Raw genomic sequence first — 21,440 nt, forward strand, 5'->3', positions numbered from 1 at the left:
GAGACCCCCTCCAGCAGGGATGGCAAAACCTTGATCCGAGGGTTCCTTGGGTTTTCCTCCAAAAGACAGGCACAGTGTCCAGGTTTCACATCCTTGCCCTAGCCGTGTGTCATGGGTGACAGCCCTGCTGTGGCCATTGCATGATTCCTTGGTGGCGGTAGCACTGGGACTGCCTCCACGCTGCTCCTCCTGTTAGGACCAGCAAATCATGAGCCACAAAGCTGCCATCAGGAGCCCAGTGAGGCAGGGGGGCAGTGACAAGGCACACAGATGCAGTGACACAGGGCAGGGACACGGTGACAGGGGTAGGGCTGGGTGATGTGGATGAGGGCTGGGTGGCACAGGAAGGGATGCAGGGACTTGGGGAAGGGATGCAGTGATAGGCGGGAGGAGGTGGCAGGCCAGGGCAGGGTGACAATGCAGGGCTAGGTGTCAGGACAGGGGTAGGTGACATTAGGCAGGGCAGGTGACACAGGGCAGGGGTAGGTGACATAGTACAGGAATAGGTGGTATGGGGCAGGGGTAGGTGATGGGGTAGGTGAAGTCAGGCAGGGCAGGTGACATGGGGCAGGGATAGGTGATGGGGTAGGTGACGTCAAGCAGGGCAGGTGACATAGCGCAGGGTAGGTGACAAGGCAGGGACAAGTGGCAGGGTGCAGGCTGTCCCCCACGGTGCCCAGTGCTGCCCCTGCCGGTCCCCGTCTCCCGGTCTCCCGGTGCCCGCTCCCGTGGCGTTGCCGGTGCCCCGGTGTCCGGGTGTCCCCGCGTCCCGTCGTGTGTGTGTCGTCGTCCCCCCGCCGCGGTGCCGGTGTCCTGCCCGCCCCCCCCCCCCGTGCCCGGCCGGTGTCCCGGGGCAGCGGCGCCCCCTGGCGGCGGCGGGCGGCGACGGCGGCGGCGGGTATAAAAGGCGGTGGGCGGGAGGGCGGCGGCGGCAGCGGTGGCAGCGGCGGCGGGAGCGGGAGATGGCCGGCCCGCAGCAGGCCCCGCACCTCCACCTGGCCGAGCTCACCGCCTCCCAGTTCCTCGACGTCTGGCGACATTTCGACGCGGACGGTCAGTCCCGGGACGCGGGGGGACCCGCCGTCACCCCCCCAAAACCGGCGGGGAGGGCGGCGGGCTGAATATCCCCGGGAGTGCGGGGCTGGGGCGGCGGGGGGGGGACATGACGGAGAGTCCCCGGACATCTCGTCGGGGGGAAGCCCAGAGGAAGTAGAGCCTCCGCCGCCGCTGCCCGGGGAAAACGGAGAGCTCCCGGGGCAATGGAGAGCCCCCAGGATGATGGAGAATCCCCGGGGCGCAGCCCCGTCGCGGGGGAGCTCCGGGATCGGGAAGACCATCGCCCTCCCCCCCCCCCCCCCCCCCGGACCTCCCCGTCGGGAAAGGCTGGGGAGGCCCAGCACCAGCCCCGGCTGGGAGCTCCCAGCCTGTGGGACGTTGAGCCCCGGATCTCCTTCGTGCGTCCCCCGAGTGCCGGGTCCCCCAAGGGCTGGGGTTTGCTCAGGGCTGCTGTCATCCCTGGGTGCTGGCTGGGGGGGGTCCTGCCCTTCCCCCCGTGTCCCCTCCCAGGAAACCCTTGCCTGGTGCCCACCATCAGTCCCCTCCATCCCTTCTGCTGCCGTGGTGCCCCAACCTTGGCACCTGGGTTACCTGGCTCTTTGGGGGACAACACGGCCACCAGCCTGGCACCAGGGCCACTCCCTTGCCCTGGAGGTGGGGGGGTGACAGAGGGGGTGTCCCTTGCCTGGAGCAGGGTGAGGAATGGCCCCTCCATGGCTGGAGCGCTCGGTCCCTCCCCACCTGCTCCCCAGCCCAGCAGAACCTCTCCCCGGGGATGCTGTGGCAGTGGCCATGCCCCCAACAGCGATGTCACCTCCCCACGGAGTCACAGCTGAGCATGCCACCCCTAGTCCCCATCACTGTCAGCCCCAGAAAGGGGGGAGAGGGACAGGGAATGCAAAAAGCAGCATCATTTTGGTGGGAAAATAGTTTATTTCAGGGCTGTGGTGCAGTGAAGGAGGCTCAGCCCGCTGGGAAGAGGAGCCCGGGGGAAAGCACTTGCCCTTCCCTGGGTCTCCCGTCCCTGGGGGGAGGTTTGGGGACCGACCCCCCCTGGGAACTGCGTCATGCAGTGTTCCAGGCGTGCTGAAGCTCAGCCCGCTCTGGGTGCCCTCCTGGCCGCGTCATCGGGGTCCCTCCTGTGGCCCCACAGCACCGGGGGACACGAGCACGGCTGTCTCTGTCACTGCTGGAGCTGGCACTGGAGTAGCCGAGGGGTTGGGGAGGGTGGGACGGTCACAGCCCAGTGGGAGTGGGCAGCTCCTGGTGTGGGGTGTCCAGCTGCCTTCCTGCAGCACATCCCGCTGCGCCCTTGGATGTGCTCCGTCATCTTCAAAACACAGAGGCAGGCACGGATCCAGCTTGGCCCGTGGCCCCTGGCCAGGGCAACGCTGTCGGGCTGCGCCACGGCAGGTGCCCAGGAGAGGAGGGACTCGGGTGGTGGGTGAGATGGTGGCCTTGACGAGGACGATGCTCGGCCGCACCAGGTGGGAGATCCAACAGCCGTGGCTGCTTCCCTCTGCCGACGGGCATGGGGTGATGGAGGGACCTGGGGTTCATCCCCCTGCGGACGGGGCTGTCTCACCCAAGCTCTTCCCTGTGCTTAAACCCCTCCAATGGGGTTTTCACCTGCTTCCCCTTAAGGCTCCTCATGCCCCAGAGATGTCCCTTTGGGTGTCTTTGATGCCCTCACTTTGCCAGCCACAGCTGTCCCATGGCTCTGTGGTGTGGGGAGGCTCCGAAGCGCAGCCGCATGGACTGGCCATGGCTGTCTGGAGTGGAGAGCTGCTCCGCACCCTGCTGCTCTGCGGACGCAGATCAGACCTGTCCAAGCTGCTGTTTGGGAGAAACCAAGCTACTGGCCATGACTTTTCTTGGCGTTATTCTTTTTCCCTGCTCAAAACTCTTGCTGATTTTTTTTTTTTTTCCAACTGAATTCAAAGGAGCTTGGGGCTCTCCCACACCCACAAAAGCAAAACCCCTGGGAAGTGCAGCGGAAAGCTAAGCCCCTCGGTGGCTCACACCGGCACCTTGACACCACCAGAGCCCCTTGTCCCCTCCTGGGAGGGATGCTGCTCATCCATCAGGATGAGGCCATCAAAGAGGAAGGTGCCGTGGGACTTCCCCAGGCACTTCCAGCAGGGATGTGGATGGGTTATTCCTAGGGGAGAAGATGCTGCTGGGGAGCCCGCGGGTGATGATGCTGAAGGCGGCGCAGAGCTGGGCACCATGGCCTGAGCCTCTGGGGGCTGAAATGGGGATGGGTTTTGTGGGGGGGAATGCCCATGAGGAAGAGCCCTGGCTATCCCTCGGTCAGGCACTTTGGAGGAAAGGGCAGTGTCCCCCAGCTGTGCTCAGTTGTTGGTGGGAGGGACAATTTCTGGCAGGGAGGTGACATCTTGCCTGGCAGCACCATGGAGCCGGTGTCCTCACTGAGGTCCCCCAGCTGTGGCACGACCCTGCTGCTTCGAAGCATGCCAGTCACCCCCTCAAAGCCACCGAGGGCCAGTGCTGTGGGAGTGATCCATGGTTGGGTCCTGGCTGAGCCGTCCTGCCACCAAGCATCCTGCGGGCAGGGAAGGGCGGTGGATACCCCCGGTTCCATAGGAAGCACATCTTGGCACGGAGATCAGCAGCCAGGGGTGGGGGTTTACATGGGACAGGGACCTTTCTGAGTCCCCAGCCACCTCGGAGACCAGTGCTGGGCTGACCCCATCCTGGGACTGATCCTGCACCAGGGGGATGATGCTGTGCCGGCTGCCTTGTCTCTGCTCCCCGTTTGCCCTCACTGGCCCCCACAGTGGGTTGAGAGGAGACAGTCCTGCTTGGGGGATGCTCGGGCAGGACAGAGAGGTTTAATTAAACCACCCACTTACAGCATCAGATGCAGAAAATGCAGCAAACACTGGGATGGGGACAAAGTCCCCTGTGATGGGGGATGCGGACAAAGCCCCCTGCACCCTACAAGCAGGTGCAGGGGACAAGTCTGGGGTTATGCCCCCGCTCCGAGCTACAACATGGGGGGGCTCCAGCTCTCTGCAAATTCGGGCATTGCCGGGTTTGTATAACCCCCGGCATCAGCTGGTGTTTCTTTGCTGCCACAGTCACCTCGGAGCTGTGTCCCCGTGCAGAGGGGGACAGGTGCTGCATCCCCCAGGACCATCCCTCCCTCACCTCCTGCCCTCTGACACTGGGGGAGGGGGTGACTTACTGCATTTTTTTCCTTCCCTAGGAAATGGCTACATCGAAGGCAAAGAGCTGGAAAACTTCTTCCAGGAGCTAGAAAGTGCGAGGAAGGGGGCGGGTGTGGTAAGGGCCTCTCCTGGTTTTGCTCCTTCCTTCCCCCATTCCCTCCTGCCCAAAGGTTCAGGCTCACGTCAACCCCATCTCCTTTGGGAATGGCAGTGACAAGCGGGACCAGGGCACCTCTGGGAGGGAAGGGGGGGGGACACCGGCCTGGGGGTGGGGAGTTAAACACTCCCTTCCCCTGTCCTTGCCAGCCGGACTCCAAGAACGACAACTTGGGTGACAAGATGAAGGAGTTCATGCATAAGTACGACAAAAACGCGGATGGCAAAATTGAGATGGCAGAGGTGAGTGGTGCTGGCCCTGCACATTCCCGGGGATGCTCATGTTCCCCCCGATGCTCGCATTCCCCCTGATGCTCGCGTTCCCCGCAGCTGGCCCAGATCCTGCCCACGGAGGAGAATTTCCTGCTGTGTTTCCGCCAGCATGTGGGCTCCAGCTCGGAGTTCATGGAGGTGAGCAGGACGGGCTGTGTCGGGGCTTCCCATGGGATTTGGTCCCCGGTGCCTGGCTCCACCATGGAGAAACAACTGAGTGCTGGCATTGCCCAAACCTCCCTGGGTCTCCCCCAGACTCTTGGCTTTAACTCAGCATTGGGAGGCAGTGCTGGTTTGGGGGGAGAGAGGGAGTGTGGCAAGTTTTCCCAGTCCTCGGTGCCCCTCGGGCACCTCTCAGGGCAGCCAGGCACCTTGTCCTGGTCTCCAGGTGAGGTGAGCTGCAGAGATTTGGAGCTGTTTCTGTAAATTCCCCCTTTGGGGTGGTCAGTCCTTAGTGCCCAAGGGATGTGCTGAAGCAGATAACACTGGTCTGGGCCACCCCAAAACCTCGCCGTGCCCTTGCACAGGGTGAACCCATCTGCAGGGTGGGAGAGAAATTGCTGATGGGGACTGAAACGCAGCTGGGGGTAGAGAGGGGCGGGCAGGTATAGCTTGTGCTTGGAAAATGAACCCAGGGTGGAGGCGATGGCAGAAAGAGGAGTGCTCCATGGCATGGCGGGGGCGTTAAGTGCTATTGTTTAATTGGGGGATGCAATCAAACCTTAAAGCCCAGCCTTGCACGTGGGGGTGAGGATAACAGCACTTGAACTCTTGGTATGGGGCTGACCAAAAGCATCCAGCCCCAAGGGAGAGCATGTGGCACTGCTCAGGCCACCACGAGCCAAGATTGGAGCCGTGAGATGACCCCATCTCTGCTAGGGTGGTGGGGGATGCTCCAAGCGGGGGGGTTATGGGGGTACCCACTTGTTGGTGGGGGGGAAACATGGGACACAAGCCCACGCTAACATTCGCGGCGGCTGCTTTGCAGGCTTGGCGCAGGTACGACACAGACCGCAGCGGCTACATCGAAGCCAACGAGCTCAAGGTGGGCTGTGGGCGTGGGGTGGGCTGAGCCGGGTCCCTGCTGGTGGGGCATGCCCGCTGGGACAGCCAGGGATGGGGACAGCCAGCAAAGCCCTCTCTCCTTCCAGGGCTTCTTGTCGGACCTGCTGAAGAAGGCGAACCGGCCCTATGACGAGCCCAAGCTGCAGGAGTACACGCAGACCATCGTAAGTGGGACCTCCGGGCTGGTCCTGGGGGACCACGGCTCCCCCGAGGCAGGGCAGGTCCTGCCCCCAGCCTCAGGGAGTCTCGCCACCCCACAGCGGGTGGGAGAGTGGGGAGGAGGTGGCGATGGGTGACCGGGTGCCGCTTGTGTCCTGGCAGCTGCGGATGTTCGACATGAACGGTGATGGGAAGCTGGGCCTCTCGGAGATGTCCCGGTAAGGTCACAGGCGGTGAGAAGGAAGCGGTGGGGAGGGAAAGACACCCTAAAACACTTGTGTCTAGGAAGACTCTGCTCCAGCTTCGGAGGAAAACAGTTTTCCTCTTTAATTTGCTCATTGTTTCTGAACAAAAAGTCATTTTGGTTTAAAAAAAGTGTCTTTTTCTGGTGGCTTCTGGCTCATCTCGGCCCTTCTTGTTTTACAGACTTTTGCCCGTGCAAGAAAACTTCCTTCTGAAGTTCCAGGTAAAATAAAAGTAATAATAAAAAAACCCCAAAACATTCCTGTTCCCTGCTTGCATCTCTGTCCCTTTCCTCATGCTCCGGTGTTCCTTGCCACTGCTCAGGGGATGAAGCTGTCCTCGGAGGAGTTCAACGCCATCTTCGCCTTCTATGACAAGGTAGGGAGCCGGCTCCTAGGAAACTGCCCCAAATAAATATAACTCAGAAAAAAAAACCCAAACCAACCCATGTGTTTTCGGTTGGGTCAATTCCCTGCTCTGATTTGGGGTGCGAGCGCTGGGTTTACACCTGGCTGTGCTGGCTAAGGGTCTGGGGGTGCCCCCCACAGCCATGCCTTGGGGGGGGGCTTATAGGGCTTGTGTCCTACCCGCTGCTGACGTCCTTCCCTCGTTATCCAGGACGGAAGTGGCTTCATTGACGAGAATGAGCTGGACGCGCTTTTGAAAGACCTGTACGAGAAGAATAAGAAAGTAAGTGGGGAGGAGTAAGTGGGGGATAGAGCCAGGGTGCCCCCCCCAGACCACCACACCCCCCCGTGCCTCCTCCCGTCTCTCAGCAGCATCTTCCACCCCCTCCATCCATGTTCCCCAGGCACCAGGAGAGAGCTGGTCTAGATGCCAACCCTGTGTCCCCATGGGAGGCTGCGCCAGAGCTGGCGGTGGCAGGGGGGACACGGGTGTCCTAGCCTGGGGGTGCCCCCCCCCAGGGAGAACCAGGGTGCTCAGCCCCACCATTACCACCCATTCCTCCCCTTTCCTTCCAGGAGATGAACATCCAGCAGCTCACCAACTACAGGAAGAGCATCATGAACCTCTCTGACGGGGGCAAACTCTACCGCAAGGAACTGGAGATCGTGCTCTGCAATGAGCCCCCCATGTAGGACCCCCCCACCCCAAGCTCTTCCTCACCGAAAAACAAGCACAGTGGGGGAGCACCCACCACTGCAGCGCTGTCGAGGGGGTTGCGGGGGGGGGGGGTGGGCGCTGAGCCCCCGGTGGGGGCTCAGCGCCTACTGCCCCCCACCCCACCCCCTGCCGGCGCTCGCCCAGCAGCTCTTGGGTTTGCTGTAGATTGTTAAAATCCCACCTTGGGGGAAAACCCTTATTTTATTTTATTTTTTTTACCCCATTCTGCCTGGTTGGTTTCATTATTATTTTTGTTGTTGTTGTTGGGGGCGGGGGGGGGAGGGGGGTGTCATTTTCATTTGGTCTTTTGCGTTTTTATCGTTTACCAAAGAAGAGTTTACAAATAAATTCAAGTACTGCTAGACCGGAGCCTTGCTGGCTTCAAGGCTGAGTCCCCCCCACCATGGGTGTCAGCGGTGGCAGTGGGCGCAGGGTGCAAGCGTGGGTGGCTGGGTGGGGGACGTGGTGGTGGCGTCAGTGCAATGCTGGGGGGGGGGGCAGCCCCTGTACAGCCCAGTTCAGCCCTATATAGCCCAGTATGGTACAATATCGTTCTGTAGGGCCAAGTACAGCTCTGAACAGCCCAGTATGGCTCAGTACAGCCAACTATGGTGCAGTGCAGTCCTATATGGCCATGTACAGCCCAGTACAACCCTATACAACCCAGTATGGTTTGGTACAACCCAGTATGGTTCGGTACAGCCCAGTATGGTGCAATTCAGTCCTGTATGGCCCCCTATGGTTCATTATGGCCCAGTATGGCTCAGTACAGCCCTGTATGGTACAGTACAGTCATGTATGGCCCAGTGCAGCCCTGTACAGCCCAGTATGTTGCAGTACAGTCCTGTATGGTCCAGTACAGCTCTGTACAGCCCAGTATGGTACAGTGCAGTCCTATACAGCCAAGTACAGCTGCACACAGCCCGGTGTGGCCCAATACAGCCCTGTACAGTCCTGTGCAGCCCAGTATGGTGCAATACAGTCTTGTATGGCTCAGTACAGCCCAGTGCAGCCCAATACTGCCCTGTAAAGCCCTGTATGGCCCCATATGCTGCTGTACAGCCCTGTACAGCTAAGCACAGCCCAGTACAGTGCTGTACAGCTTAGCATGGTGCAGTACAGGCCTCTATGTCCCAGTACAGCCCCGTACAGCCCTGTATGGCATGGTGCAGTCCTATACGGCCAAGTACAGCCCCATACAGCCCAGTACGGCCCAATACAGTCCTGCACAGCCCTGTACAGCTCCATATGGGCAAGTACAGCCCAGTATGGCCCTGTACAGCCCAGTATGGTGCATTACATTCCTGTATAGCCCAGTACAGCCCAGTGCGGCCCCATACCGCCCTGTACAGACCTGTATGGCCCCGTATGGTGCTGCACAGTCCAATACAGCTAAGCACAGCGCTGTACAGCCTACCATGGTGCAGTACAGTCCTCTATGGCCCAGGACAGCCCAGTGCGGCCCACCGCGTCCCAGTCGAGCGCCCCATTGCAGCCAGTACGGCGCAGAACCGGGCGGGCGGCGCGGCTGCAGGTAGCCCTCCCGGCCGCTAGGGGGCGGGATGTCGGAGCGGGGGGGGGGGGCGCATGCGCGGGGCGGGGCGCGAGGCGCTCGGCCGCGGTGTGAAGTGTACGCTTGGCAGCCCCCTTGCCGCCGCCGCCATGGCTCTCCTGCACAGCCACCGGCTCCTCACCGCCCCGCGCTTCGCCGCCGCCGCCCGCACTAGGTGAGGGCTGAGGGGCGGTTTAGCTGGTGCCGGCGGAGGGGCTTTCCCGCCGCTGAGGGCCGCGCCGCCGCCGGGCCCGGTGCTGGGCGATCCCTGTAGGGCGAGGCGGGTCGGGGGCTGGGCTGCGGGGAGTGGGCGCTTCGCGGTGGGGGGGATGGGAAAGCGTGTCCCTCCGTGGAGCCTGTAGGCGCCACCGGTGACGTCGCGGCGGGGAAGGGGGTTGCCGGGGGGACGGCGCGCGGATTGGCTGGGGAATGCAGGAGTCGGGGGGCGCGCGGCACCTCTTCGCGTTCTGATTGGCTGCCGCCGGGCCCGGCGCCCCCAACCTGCCCTTGAGGAACGGCCGTGGAGGGCGTGTGGGCACGCGGCGGGGCGGCGCGCGCACGTGCACCGCGCTGGGGTACCGGCTTGCACCGTGCAACGGGGCCGGGGTGCTGCTGGCGGTGTGCAACGGGGCCGGGGTGCTGCTGGCGATGTGCAACGGGGCCGGGGTGCTGCTGGCGGTGTGCACCGTGCAACGGGGCCGGGGTGCTGCTGGCGATGTGCAGCGGGGCCGGGGTGCTGCTGGCGGTGTGCACCGTGCAACGGGGCCGGGGGTACCCTGTGCAGCGGGGCCGGGGTGCTGCTGGTGGTGTGCACTGTGCAGCGGGGCCGAGGGGACCCTGTGCACCGAGAAGTGGGGCTGGGGTGCTTCTTCTGGTGTGCACTGTGCAATGGGGCCGGAGGGACACCATGCACTGTGAAATGGAGCTGGGGCGCTGCTCCCCACCATGCAGCTTGTAGTGAGACCAAGGGGATCCCATGCACCATGAAATGGGCCTGGGAATTGCGCACTGTGTAGTGGGTCTACAGGGACCCGCCAAGCCATGCGCCATGAAATGGGGCTGGGGCCGTGCTGCCAGTGTGCAGTTCTGCCTGTGCTAGAGCTATGCTTTCAGGTGTGCAAAACCTGGCGTGAGTGGGATGGGAGCAAGGGAGGACCAGTGAGGACCACTTCTGCACTGGCAGCTCTGGATTCCACTGTCTCTGAAGCCGGCAGAGGGATGGGTAGAAAGATCCAGGGTGCAGCTGGAGCCCTGTGAAGAGCCCAGAACAGCTCCACAAAGTACAGCTGACCTGAGAGCCGCAGGGCAATGGCTGGGCACACAACCGTGACCAAGTGGCCGAGAAGCAGAGCGTGCAGAGGGATGTGGGCAAGGCCTTCCTCCTCTCCAGAGCCCTTTGACTCCTGGCCCACACTGGCTGGAGAAGCTTTAAGGAAGAGTTCCCAGCCCTTGTCAGTGCAGGAAAGCAGTGGGTTTTTATTTCCCCATCCCAGTAGATAAAGAAGGCTATTAGATATTGATTAACCCTGTTCTGTCTAGCGTGGCCCCTTGCTGTCTTGTGAGACAAATGCTCCCAGCCCCTTCTTCTTCTGAGGCAGCCGTCTGGCTTTTCTCAGCAGGTACAGAAGAGCAGCTATCTAGAACTTGTGTTTTCTGCCCTTGGACTGTAGCAGGCCTGTGAAAAGTATGCAAGCCCACTGGCAATAGCTTTGCTTTTCTCAAGCTTGTTATACAGCAAACTGCAAATTACCAAATTGAATTAAAGTCACTTAAAAGAGACACAGACCATCCCTTTTGTAAGTAAAGAGCCTTTGTGCACAGTCCCTAGTTGTTCCCATGCAGCGTGCGGGAGGAGTGGCTCCTTATCCCGCGACAGGGGATGCTAAGCAGTGATTAGCAGTTTCTGATTCCTTATTTTCAGCAACTTCACGTGGTGCTCTGGTGCTCGGAGCTGTTACCATTGCTCCGTGCTGGGAATGGTCTTTCTGAAATCAGGACAAAGATTGAGAGATACGAAATGGTTAAAATTGCTCCCTTGACACACAAATGCTAATTAAGGTGATAGTCTGCTGCTCTGATGTAACATGAGACAGCTATTTTAAATGCTTTTTTTGGTGGGAAGCTTACTACAGCTGGCTGGGGCAATGAATTTTTAGGCTTGAAAGGACCGTAGTAGCCAGCAACCTGTTGGCATTGTTCTTGTGTAAATATTTGCTTTAGCTGTGGTATCCGGACAGCATTGCCTTTGGCCCCTCTGCTCTGCTCCGGCTTGCAGAACTGCTGTAGGGGCTTTGGCAGAGGTTTTGAAATCCAGCATCCTATGTGGCTGTACCTCAGGGAATGTGGATTGGCCTTTTCACAATGGAAACATTCACTGGACTTGTGAACGCTTGCTTAACTACAGGAAAACTTGCTTTTTGGGCTTGGCTTGAGTCCATGAGCACACTCTTAGGTCTCTGCAACTCAGGCCATGAGCTCCACATACATTTTTAAAGGGTGTTGCTGGTTTATGCAGTTCCTGGTGCGTTTTCCTACCCTCTCTGCCCCATCTGTCATGCTGCGCTTGCATGACACTGGCTTGGAAGACCAGCCTGGCTGAAGCGTACGGAGACTGCTTGAATGCCAGGTCTGCTCAGCGTCTAAACTCTAACTCAGGCTGCCAGTGTTCAAGTCCTGTAGCTGGAAAATGTGCTTTCTTTGGCTTACATCGGATATCCCTCAGGTAGTTCAACCCCAGCTTAGACTTACCTTCATTTAGTTTTCCGCACTGAAATGCCTCCAGCCTGGCAGAGAAGATGTGCAGTTTATAACTTTGACCTTTATTCAAGACCAATGCTCTTTTAATTGCTCAAAATAAAAATATAACGCAGTGCTGAGGCAACAACATTACAGTAATTTAGGAGCAGTGGTGTGTTAGGACTTGTGGCCTCGGATCCGTAGTAGATCTCTTTTCCCAAACCCCTGTTGAGAAAGCTTTGCCTCTGTAATCTCTTGGGTATCCTGATGTGTTCGGGCAACTCAGCCCGGACTTTTTTCTCCTGTCTCCCTGCAAGCTCACCTCCCTGGAAACAGCAGAGGAGTCTTTCTTTGGCCTTCACCTGAAAACCTGTAGGCTGAGAGTGCAAAAATCAGTCCTAAACCTACCCTTCGCTGCCTTAAGCTGATAGAAGGACCAGCTCAGAATGAAAGTACTTAACTCTCTGGAGTGCTGCAGCTTAGCCTGCAGGATCAGCATTAATTGCAGCAGTAGTATATATTAGACCCCCATGACCTGCTTAAGTGTTCGCAGGATCGGGACCTAAATACCCAAAACACTGTAAGCCGCTTGGTGAAAAGCCCAGCAGAAAGAAGGTGCCGCCACTGTCTCAGAAACAGCAGCTCTTTAAAATAGATGGCTGGGCTCCTGCAGCCCTTGATACCAAAATTATCCTAGACCAGGTAAACTGCAGAGGGCCACGCTCCTGTGCAGAGTACATTTCTCTCTCTTCCCCTGCTCCTCCATTGCCAGGAAGGCGTCGTGAGAGGTTTTCCGAAGCAGCGTTGCATGCTGCCTGAATCTGCAGGAGTTTTTTGCCCCGACAGCCCCATCAGTGTGTCCTGCTCAGGTTGGCTCCCCAGGCTGCTCCCTCCCTGCTGGTGCAGCCCATGTCCCTCTCTGGAGGGTGCATGCTGCTGGCATGACTCACTCATCCTCCTTTCTAAGTTGATCCTGTACTTAACCAGAGAGGTAATTGAGACTTATTAGTGGTCTAGAAAATGCTAAGCACATCTTCCATTTTTAAACTACCTGAGGTGGCTCTGCCTCACGTGTTTGCTGACCTTTTTTCCACAGAGCCTGTCAAGAGGGGAAATGGAGGCTTTTTATTTGGAAATCCTGTACTGATGGGAAGAGCAGATAAGTCTGAAGAGGACCAATGATGTTTGGGGCTCTGATGAGATGCAATCTACACACACATGCTAGTGCAAAGTGCGTTTATGTAGTGACTAAACTGGATCTAAATTGACCCAAAACAGGGACAGAGTGGAGGGAGAAGGTGATTTTGTGAGTTCTGCTGGTTACATTAGTGTTAGAGCTTCCTTAACCTGCCAGGCCCTGCTGTCTTCAGATGTGCTGTATCTGTCACCACACTGAGGACTCAGCAGGAGGTCTGGCTGGCCCCGGGGTGGCTCCAGGCTGCCGGCATTGCCTGGGGCAGGATCCAGCCCCGGGACAGCATTCCTGTGTTGGGAAAGCTTGTTATCTTGATGTGAGGCAGCCTTCCCCGGGCTGCAAAGCTTTATAAAGCTGATATATGGCAGCATTAGCTGTGGGAGCTTCTCTTTTAGCAATCAAGACTGAATCCTGCCCCAGAGGAGATAGACCCAATCTACCTTATGCTTCATGCTTTGTCCCCCGCCAAGCTCGGGGGTCTGGGTAAGTGCCAGTGTGATGCTGTGAGTCAGGATGCTCAGAGCTGAGTGGAGTTGCCTTCTTCAGTAATCCTGTCTTCAAGAGGGGGCTGTTACAGCCATAGCCCTCTGCCAGGCAGGTTAAAAACCATCACACCACTTCACTTGCACTACCTACAAGCCTGCAAAGTCTGGACGTAGGGCTGGGCAGAAAGGCTCAGGCCAAAGAGAGAATAGCACGTTTCTTTTTATAGCGTGGTATGGTCTGCCCTTGACATTAAGAGAGCCTTTCCATCTTCAGGATGTCCTGCCAACAGGGCAGAGGCAGGTGGTTTGTAGAGCAGCTGCTGGAGAGTGGGGCACAAAGCTCCTCCTGATGCAGGGAGGTTTCGTGCTTGAAGGGAAGGGGCCTTCAAATTGGAGCTTGTCACTTGTCACACTGGGAAGAAAGTGTCCTCTGCGATTTCCAGGAAAACAGCATTTGGCTACGACATCCCTCTTCAAGCGAGGCAGAGCTTGTAGGGCAGGGAAGGGAAATATCTTCATTAGGTCAGCCAATCAGCCAATGTTGAGGGAAAAGCAGATTAGTTTTCATGCACAAGAGCCCTTCCAGGAATTCAGAAGAGGCTCCATATTCGTGCTTCGTGCAATTGCCTGGGTCTGGCTCAGGTTCCCTGGAGGGGACTAATCTATGCGATCCCACCTGTAGGCTGTGAAGAGACAGCACTTGGCCAGAGTATAAGAGTTTAAGTCTTGTTTCCTCGGGCCTTTCTGGTGTCAGCACATAAGGAAAGCATTTCTATGCATTAATAACTTGGAGGTGGTCAGGTATCTTCAGCCACAGTGAACTGAAGCTCTTTGCCCATTCTGCAACGTAAAATGCAGTGCCAGATCATGGGGCATAAAGGAGTTGGGTTTTTTCCCCCTGGATAATTCTCTTACCACTGCATGTACCTTTTCCAATGGTTTAAAGACAAGATTTCCCTTGAGGTTTTCTCTAGCCATGTTGGTGCACGTCCCTGCCCAGTTCTCAAGCCTGATTCTTAGCTCCTTTTTTTTCCCTTCAGCTCATGGTGGTCCCATGTGGAGATGGGTCCCCCCGACCCCATCCTGGGGGTGACAGAAGCCTTCAAGCGTGACACCAATTCCAAGAAGATGAACCTGGGTGTTGGGGCATACCGGGATGACAACGGGAAGCCGTACGTCCTGAACTGTGTTCGCAAGGTAAGCCTGGTGCTGTCTGCTGGGCAGGGCCAGATCCAGGTGTTGGGCACCGTGGGAGGGTCAGGGAGGGGGAAGGCCTCTAAGCAAGGTTTGCCTCTTGGTCCTTAGAATAAGCTTTGTCTCTAACAGAGCAGGACAGTGTTCTTGGATGTCTCCCTTAGCAGTACTAATGCTTCTAAGACACAACAGAGCCATTAAGTAGTAGGGGATAAGGCAGGGAATACGTGTCCTGTTCCCATCCAGGTGAATCTAATTTGTTGCTGACTTCCATGAGCCTTCCAACCTAGCTGTCCTCTGAACTTCAAGGTGTTTCTTGAATAGGCTGGTGTTCCCTGGGCCAGCCCACATGGGAGGAGAGAGCTGACATTGTCACCTTAACGGATTAGTCTTAGAAATTCTGCTGAGCTGTTGTTACCAGTTTCCCCATAAGCCAGTCTAAAACTCCAGCCCTGGGAACTGGATGTGGACACTGCCCTTGAGGGGATTACGGAGCTTTTCAGGGCTGTAAGTGTAGAAATAGGCTGTTAAATAGCTGGCAGCTGACACACATATTGACTGCCTGGTCTCCTTGGCTCAGGGAGGATGTCGGCCACGTCTCATCAGTGTGGGGTTTAAAGCCATCCCTTGCCCTCGCTTTCCCTGTGTCAGCATGTGTGGCAGCTGGGTCACAACCGGGAGCCTGGGTGGTGTCACAGGAACAGTTTCCTGGCAGTATGTGAATGCTGCCAGGGTCTGTCCTGCTGCTCTGGGAGCACAGATAGGGTTCCCAGAGCATCCCAGATAACTCCATCACTGCATTTTTCCTAAGCGTGGCTCTTTGTCTGCTGTCCTTGCTGCCACTCTCTGATCCTGTGTTAGGTAAGGACTCGGACTGGTTTCTGATGCAGAATCTGCTTGAAAGAAGTAGAGATTAGCAAAGCTGGGGGGAACCATGTTTAAGGATTGGGTGAGCTAGCTTTCAGACAGGCCGCTTTCAGAACTGGCTGGGATTTCTGGATTCTTTTTTTTTTTTTTTTAACCTGCTCCATCCAGTTCAATAACACTCCCAGCATGATGAGGCCCTACAAAGTGCTTGCTACCCTACCTGGTTTTGGGATGTCTCCCTACGTAGAGACAATCTCTGCCTTTCAGCAACAGTCAAGTCTCGCCTTCCTGCAGGACAATTCCTGCTTGGGCAAAGAAACATGTGTCCTTGTGCAGCAGTGTTGACTTGTAATGGGCTGGAAGTGGTGGCCTTCTCTGGTGCCAGGTTTCCTGGCTCTGCTGTACCGATGGTAGCACCCACTGAAGGCTCTGGTGGTCGCTGGGCACTGTGCCCCGTGGTAAAAGCAGGGTTTTGTCTGAAATGTTTACTGCTGCCCCTTGCTTGGAATGAGCCCTGATCTCTGAAGGGAAACTCCTGTAAACCAACCTTTCCCCCTTTTGAGTGAGCGAATGTGAAGAGAAGCGACCTTGAGCTGTCCACCGTCATCTCCATGATGATGCCTTCCTTGCTGAATGTGTGTCCTCCTTCCCAGGCGGAAGCCATGATAGCATCCAAGAAGATGGACAAGGAGTATTTGCCCATCGGGGGGCTAGCGGATTTCACCCAGGCATCCGCAGAACTGGCTCTGGGTGAAAACAGTGAGGCTTTCAAGAGTGGCCGGGTAAGGAGCAGGCTGGGAAGCAGGGCGTGGACAGTGCTGTCTGACGCACCATTGGTACGTGGGTGCCCAGCAAAAATGGAAGGACTGGCAGGGGTGCTTATGCCTCTGAGCTGCAAGCTGGCCAGTCCCAAGGCTAACTGCTTCCTCTGAAGGCTGGGGTGAAACAGCCCTTCCTGAGAGGGGAAATAACCTTGCCAGGGGTCCCAACTCCCTGCCCTGCAACTGGAGTTGCTGACCCATGTGGTCCCCTCCAGCCCCATGTCCCCTTTTGGGTGTGCTTCTGCTAATGCTGATGTAGTGACAGGGCTTTCCCTGTATCGTACCATGGCTGCTCAGACTCGTGTATTTGTTTCTTCCCTTGCAGTATGTCACTGTGCAGGGTATTTCTGGGACTGGATCTCTGCGAATTGGAGCCAACTTTTTGGTAAGTCCATGGCCGGTGGGGGAAGGAAAGGACATATTTTGATTGGAGCTGAATCTTTGGGGTTTTCTAACTGCTTGAATCTGTTCAACCTGTTTGAATGCTCTGTCTTTCTCTTGATCAGCAACGGTTCTTCAAGTCTAGCCGTGATGTGTATCTACCCAAACCATCCTGGGGCAATCACACACCCATTTTCCGTGATGCTGGCCTGCAACTTCAGGCCTACCGCTACTATGACCCCAAGACGTGTAGCCTTGACTTCTCTGGAGCCATGGATGACATTTCTGTGAGTTGCCTTTCATGGCTGGAAGCAGGGAGCTGATGTGGGGAGATAGGTCACTTTCTTGCTTTAGCCTAAATACGATGCCTGAAGGCACCAAATCAAGGCTAGAAGCCTTGCAGAGCTCATCTAAGCTGTCTACGGCGAGAGTCCCATCTCAGCTGCTGAGGAAAGTGCTCGGATGTCATTAATAATTCATTCTCTGTAACATCTTCCTTAGAAAATTCCAGAGAAGAGCATCATCCTCTTGCATGCTTGTGCTCACAACCCCACTGGGGTGGATCCCCGGCAGGAGCAATGGAAGGAGTTGGCAGCTATGGTGAAGGTGAGCAGTAGAGTGTCCCAGGGGTGCTGTGCTGTTCCTGGGAAAACCACATCTCTGGGCTTTTGTGGGTAGCATCCGGTCTTCATTGTGCTAAAGGTTACTCGCTTCCCTGAAGCCAGGATGAGTGTCATGTTCCTGTACTGAAGACAGGAGCCAGACAAATGCACTCATAAAGCTTCTAGCTGACCCTCAGACTTTCTGCTGGCACCTTCCCAGGAAGCTGGGGTTGGGAGACGTGAAGGGAGAGCGGCAGGGTTGAAAGAGTGAGCTGTGATAGCTGGAGGGGTGCTCCCAGTGCTGGTGTTATTAAAAAAGCTGGAAGATCTTTCACGTGCCTGGTGTCTCCTTGCAAGTTTCGGGTGGAAACAGATAGGGGCAGTTTCTTCCTTCATCCTTCTTTTCCTCCCTGCTACTCCCCCAAGCTGTAGCCAGTGAAATTTGGTTTGGGGATGCCTGGCCATAGTAGTGTCCTGAGAACTGGTAGATACCAAAGTGGCCTCTGGGGCCTACAGATGGCTGTGGGTCTCCTAACCAAAGGCAGTGTGGGTGGGTTATCTGCCTGGAAGCATTGGAAGGGCTGGCACCTGCCCAGAGGGTTCCCAGGTGGTTTTCCTGGAAACTGATAATACAGGAGACACTGAAATGGAATAATTTATTACTGCTGAACCCAATTCTGCCTCCTGGGCCAGACTGCACATCCCCTAAATGCCCTGGGAGGGTCTTGACCTGCTGTTTTGATGTGTGGTGGGTAACTGTGGTTTTGGGGCTGCCTTCCGTGTGGCAAAAGAGGGGAACAGCTCTACTTCTGGAGGAGCACAGTTGCAGTTGAGCAGGCCACTGCCTGCATGGCTCTTTTCAGCCTGCTGCCTGCTCCCTGGAGGGGTGTTCAGCTCCTGTGACACTCTCTCCCCTCTTTGCTGGCAGAAACGAAACCTCCTCGTGTACTTTGACATGGCCTACCAGGGCTTTGCCAGCGGAGACATCAACCGGGATGCCTGGGCTGTGCGGTATTTCATTGAGCAGGGCATTAACGTCATCTTGTCACAGTCCTATGCCAAGAACATGGGGCTGTACGGTGAGTAGGGCAGATGGTGTGGAAATGGTTTCATCCAGGCTGCTGGAGAGACCCTGCTGCCTCTGGGGTTTAGCAGCCAGTGTCTTTCTGCTGCCTGCATTCATCCTGCAGTACTGGTTGGGGCGCAGGAGAGAACCTGCTGGGGGCTGATGGAGACCCTTCTAGAGAACAGGGCTCTGCTAAAGCTATGTGGCATTTGGATAAGTCCTGTCCCAGCCCTGGGTATCCAAGGGCAGAGGCTGGGACCTGATTGCCCATCTTTCAGGAGAGCGTGCGGGCGCCTTCACAGTGATCTGCAGTGATGCAGAGGAAGCCAAGAGGGTCGAGTCACAGCTGAAGATCCTCATCCGCCCCATGTACTCCAACCCACCCCTGAACGGAGCCCGCATTGCCTCTATCATCCTGAACACCCCTGACCTACGGAAGGAGTGGTAAGAGGGAACCCCTAATGCTCATGACAGTGAGATGTGAGGTCTCTATGTGGCAGCCCTGTGTTGCACTTACTGTCTGCCGCTGTCATGGGCGGCTCATAGCTTCAGGGATACAGTCAGAACTATGTGCCACCCCTTTCTTCTGGAGAAATCCCTGCTTGTGTCCTGGCATCAGCTGGTATTGGTCCAGCCTGACACAAACAGGTTTCTTTGTGTTACCAAGGCAGAAAACACTGTAAAGGAGGGGATAAAGCTCCTCTAGGATTGAAGGCTGCAGGAGGTGCCTGTCCGAGGAGTGGAGAAGACTGACTGAGGTGTTGTAGCCACGTAGTATGTCTCACATGGGGGAAGCGGAAGCGGAAGCCCCCTGGGAATAAGACCCAGGAATGTAACCCTCAAGCCCTAAGCCTCCGTCCTGGTGTCACCCTGTGCTGCTCTCCCAGGCCCTCGGTGTCGAGTCCCTGCCAGCAGCTGGCCTGGCAGAACAAAGGCTGGCTGTGTGTTGTGGCTTTGCCGGGAGCTGTGTTCCTTTGGCAGGCTGATGCTTGTGCCTGATCCGGGGCCCAGCAGAGATGTCTCCTAGCTGTGCTGCCTTGGAGCAGGGTATATCTGCCTGCCCTGGGAGGTACCCCGCGCTCTTTGTTTATCTGCAGATATTTTACCTGGGTTTGGGCACCGCTACCATGAGGCCTCCTACTCACCTGTGGGTTTCAGAACTAAGAGATGCCTGTACTCTGGTAGTAGTGTCCAACAGCTATGGAATAAATAAAGAGCAGTCACCTTCAGGTACCAGGAGACAGAAGCAGTTCCCCAGCTGGAGCTACAGGTTCACGCTCCCTGGTCTTTGCTTGTCTGCATCCCTGTACAAGGCCCCTCCAGGTTGAGGGAGTTGATTCCCAGTAGTTGGGGGGGGGGGGAGCATCATTGTTGTGTCCCAGCCCTGCTCTGAGTGGTTCCTGGGTTGGCTTCTCAGGCTTGTGGAGGTGAAGGGCATGGCCGACCGGATCATCAGCATGCGGACTCAGCTGGTGTCCAACCTCAAGAAAGAGGGATCTTCCCACAACTGGCAGCACATCACTGACCAGATCGGCATGTTCTGCTTCACGGGGCTGAAGCCTGAGCAGGTAAACCACAGTTCCTGTGGTCTCAGGGTGTCATTTGCGGTCCTTGTCGGTAAGATCTTGACTGCAGGTGCCAAAATGAGCCCTTGTAAGCAGTTCTTCCTCCAGGAGGAACATCCTCCAAGCCTGCAGCACTGGAGCATTGTGGGGGCCCAGGTCTTGCTCTGTTCCCTGCTGTGCTTGTGGAGGTTGAAAGCAAACATAGCTTGCTTATCTGTCAAAGGAAACAGTCACTTGGTGCCGCTCGCTCTGAGGTGACCTTAAAGGTCAGCAGCTCAAGTGAGGTGACTCCCAGCTGAACATCTGTGGTGTTTGTGTGTTGCCCGAGGGCCGAGCAGCATCTCTCTTGGTTTACAGGGTGCACTGCTGGCTCTGCAGGTAGTGGGATGCCATGTCTGCTGGCTCCCAGTTTGCTTTCAGGTCTGGCAAGCTGGGTAAATTTGCACTGTGCTAACAGGGTAGAGGTTGGCCTGTGGTTTGAACTCTGGTCTTTCACCCCAGGTGGAGCGGCTGATCAAGGAGTTCTCCATCTATATGACAAAGGATGGACGAATCTCTGTGGCAGGAGTTACGTCGGGCAATGTAGGTTACCTGGCTCATGCCATCCATCAAGTCACAAAGTAAAGACAAAGGTGTGCCCTGGAGCTGGTGGCTCTCCCTGCCCCACCGGTCGAAGATGGGGAGGGAAAGGAAACAAGCAGAATACTTCCAACCACAGCACTTGACGCCGCTGCTGAATGTATCTTGTAGATGAGTTGTAGAAGCCTAGTCAAAACTGCCCTGTGTTGTGGAGCAGGGACATCATTGTTGGCTCCCGTGCGTCACAGCCATTCTCCCCTGCTGTCCATCCTTTGTCCATCAGCCCCAGCACCTATCTGCCCTGGAGGAAGCAAATGCTTAGCACTGCCATCTTACCAGCGTAGGCACCAAAGGCTTCCCCCACGTTCATTTCTTCATGAGAAGGCTTTGTGCAGCTGTCGGCTGCTGGCCCAAGCGGCAGCGGGCAGGGAACTGGGTGGGCTGAGTGGGAGGGCTGCTCAGCTGTGCCCCTGCCACCTCCTCAACTGGCCCCTGCTGCCAGCAGGCTCCATCCTTCTCCATCCTTCTGGCCTGGGACTGGGCAGTGCCAAAGCTGCCCTCCGACAACCAGCTCAGGGGACTTCTCACTGCTAAAATCTGCTCCATTGCTGGCTTCACTCTTTCCATCTGGGAATCTCCTTTCAGGTGTAATTCACCGTGGCATCGGTGTGTGTGGGGCAGACCAGTATCCCTCCTCTAAACCTGCCTGGCTCTCCTGATTTCACTCCCATACCCTGAGGTGAAACAATTTCTCACTCCCCCAATAAGAACCTCCTCTGAAAACTGCTCTCTGTTGGTCTCTGCCTCTCCCTGTTCCTGTACCAACCCCAGCAGCCCTCCCTGCAAAGCAGAGTCTGTGTGTGTGACCCAAAGCTGCGAGGTGGGCCCTGCTGTGCCTACCCTCACATGGGAGTGTGGGGTATCCCTCTCATCTGCTCTGTTTAGCCAAATTTCTGATGACACCAGAAACAGGAGGGAAAGATCCTGAGGGAAGTCTGAGAGCTGACGACTCAAAAAACATTCTGTCTTTCTAAACTGAGTGTCCCCGAGGCTCTGTGACTCACTGGACTCTTAATTTTAATCCAAATAAACTGGGGCATGGCTGTGTTGAGCTGGGGACTTCCTC

The 21,440-nt window shown here is 56.8% G+C and overlaps 2 protein-coding genes across 2 annotated transcripts; both read left to right on the forward strand.

The window, feature by feature from the left end:
• Positions 1-914: 914 nt before the first annotated feature.
• CALB2 (calbindin 2) lies at positions 915-7,541 on the forward strand. Its single transcript, XM_052797879.1, has 11 exons — positions 915-1,053; positions 4,289-4,365; positions 4,557-4,649; positions 4,737-4,817; positions 5,668-5,724; positions 5,831-5,908; positions 6,066-6,121; positions 6,330-6,369; positions 6,471-6,524; positions 6,765-6,836; positions 7,130-7,541. The coding sequence occupies exons 1-11, from the start codon at positions 963-965 to the stop codon at positions 7,244-7,246; spliced, it is 816 nt and encodes a 271-aa protein (XP_052653839.1). The 5' UTR covers positions 915-962; the 3' UTR covers positions 7,247-7,541.
• A 1,317-nt stretch (positions 7,542-8,858) lies between these two features.
• Positions 8,859-21,425, forward strand: GOT2 (glutamic-oxaloacetic transaminase 2). Its single transcript, XM_052796290.1, has 10 exons — positions 8,859-8,998; positions 14,280-14,436; positions 15,954-16,082; positions 16,447-16,506; positions 16,628-16,789; positions 17,004-17,108; positions 18,033-18,183; positions 18,449-18,614; positions 19,588-19,738; positions 20,237-21,425. The coding sequence occupies exons 1-10, from the start codon at positions 8,859-8,861 to the stop codon at positions 20,357-20,359; spliced, it is 1,344 nt and encodes a 447-aa protein (XP_052652250.1). The 3' UTR covers positions 20,360-21,425.
• Positions 21,426-21,440: the final 15 nt, after the last annotated feature.

Source organism: Harpia harpyja, chromosome 9, assembly GCF_026419915.1.
Source record: "Harpia harpyja isolate bHarHar1 chromosome 9, bHarHar1 primary haplotype, whole genome shotgun sequence".
NCBI classification, from domain to species: domain Eukaryota; kingdom Metazoa; phylum Chordata; class Aves; order Accipitriformes; family Accipitridae; genus Harpia; species Harpia harpyja.

Bases quoted from the DNA above. Each gene is read 5' to 3' on its own strand.
- CALB2 (XM_052797879.1), top strand. From the start codon at position 963: ATGGCCGGCCCGCAGCAGGCCCCGCACCTCCACCTGGCCGAGCTCACC. The intron at 1,054-4,288 runs GTCAGTCCCGGG...TTCCTTCCCTAG, and splicing joins GCGACATTTCGACGCGGACG to GAAATGGCTACATCGAAGGC. The intron at 6,525-6,764 runs GTAGGGAGCCGG...CTCGTTATCCAG, and splicing joins TCTTCGCCTTCTATGACAAG to GACGGAAGTGGCTTCATTGA.
- GOT2 (XM_052796290.1), top strand. From the start codon at position 8,859: ATGCGCGGGGCGGGGCGCGAGGCGCTCGGCCGCGGTGTGAAGTGTACG. The intron at 14,437-15,953 runs GTAAGCCTGGTG...CCTCCTTCCCAG, and splicing joins TCCTGAACTGTGTTCGCAAG to GCGGAAGCCATGATAGCATC. The intron at 18,184-18,448 runs GTGAGTAGGGCA...CCCATCTTTCAG, and splicing joins CAAGAACATGGGGCTGTACG to GAGAGCGTGCGGGCGCCTTC.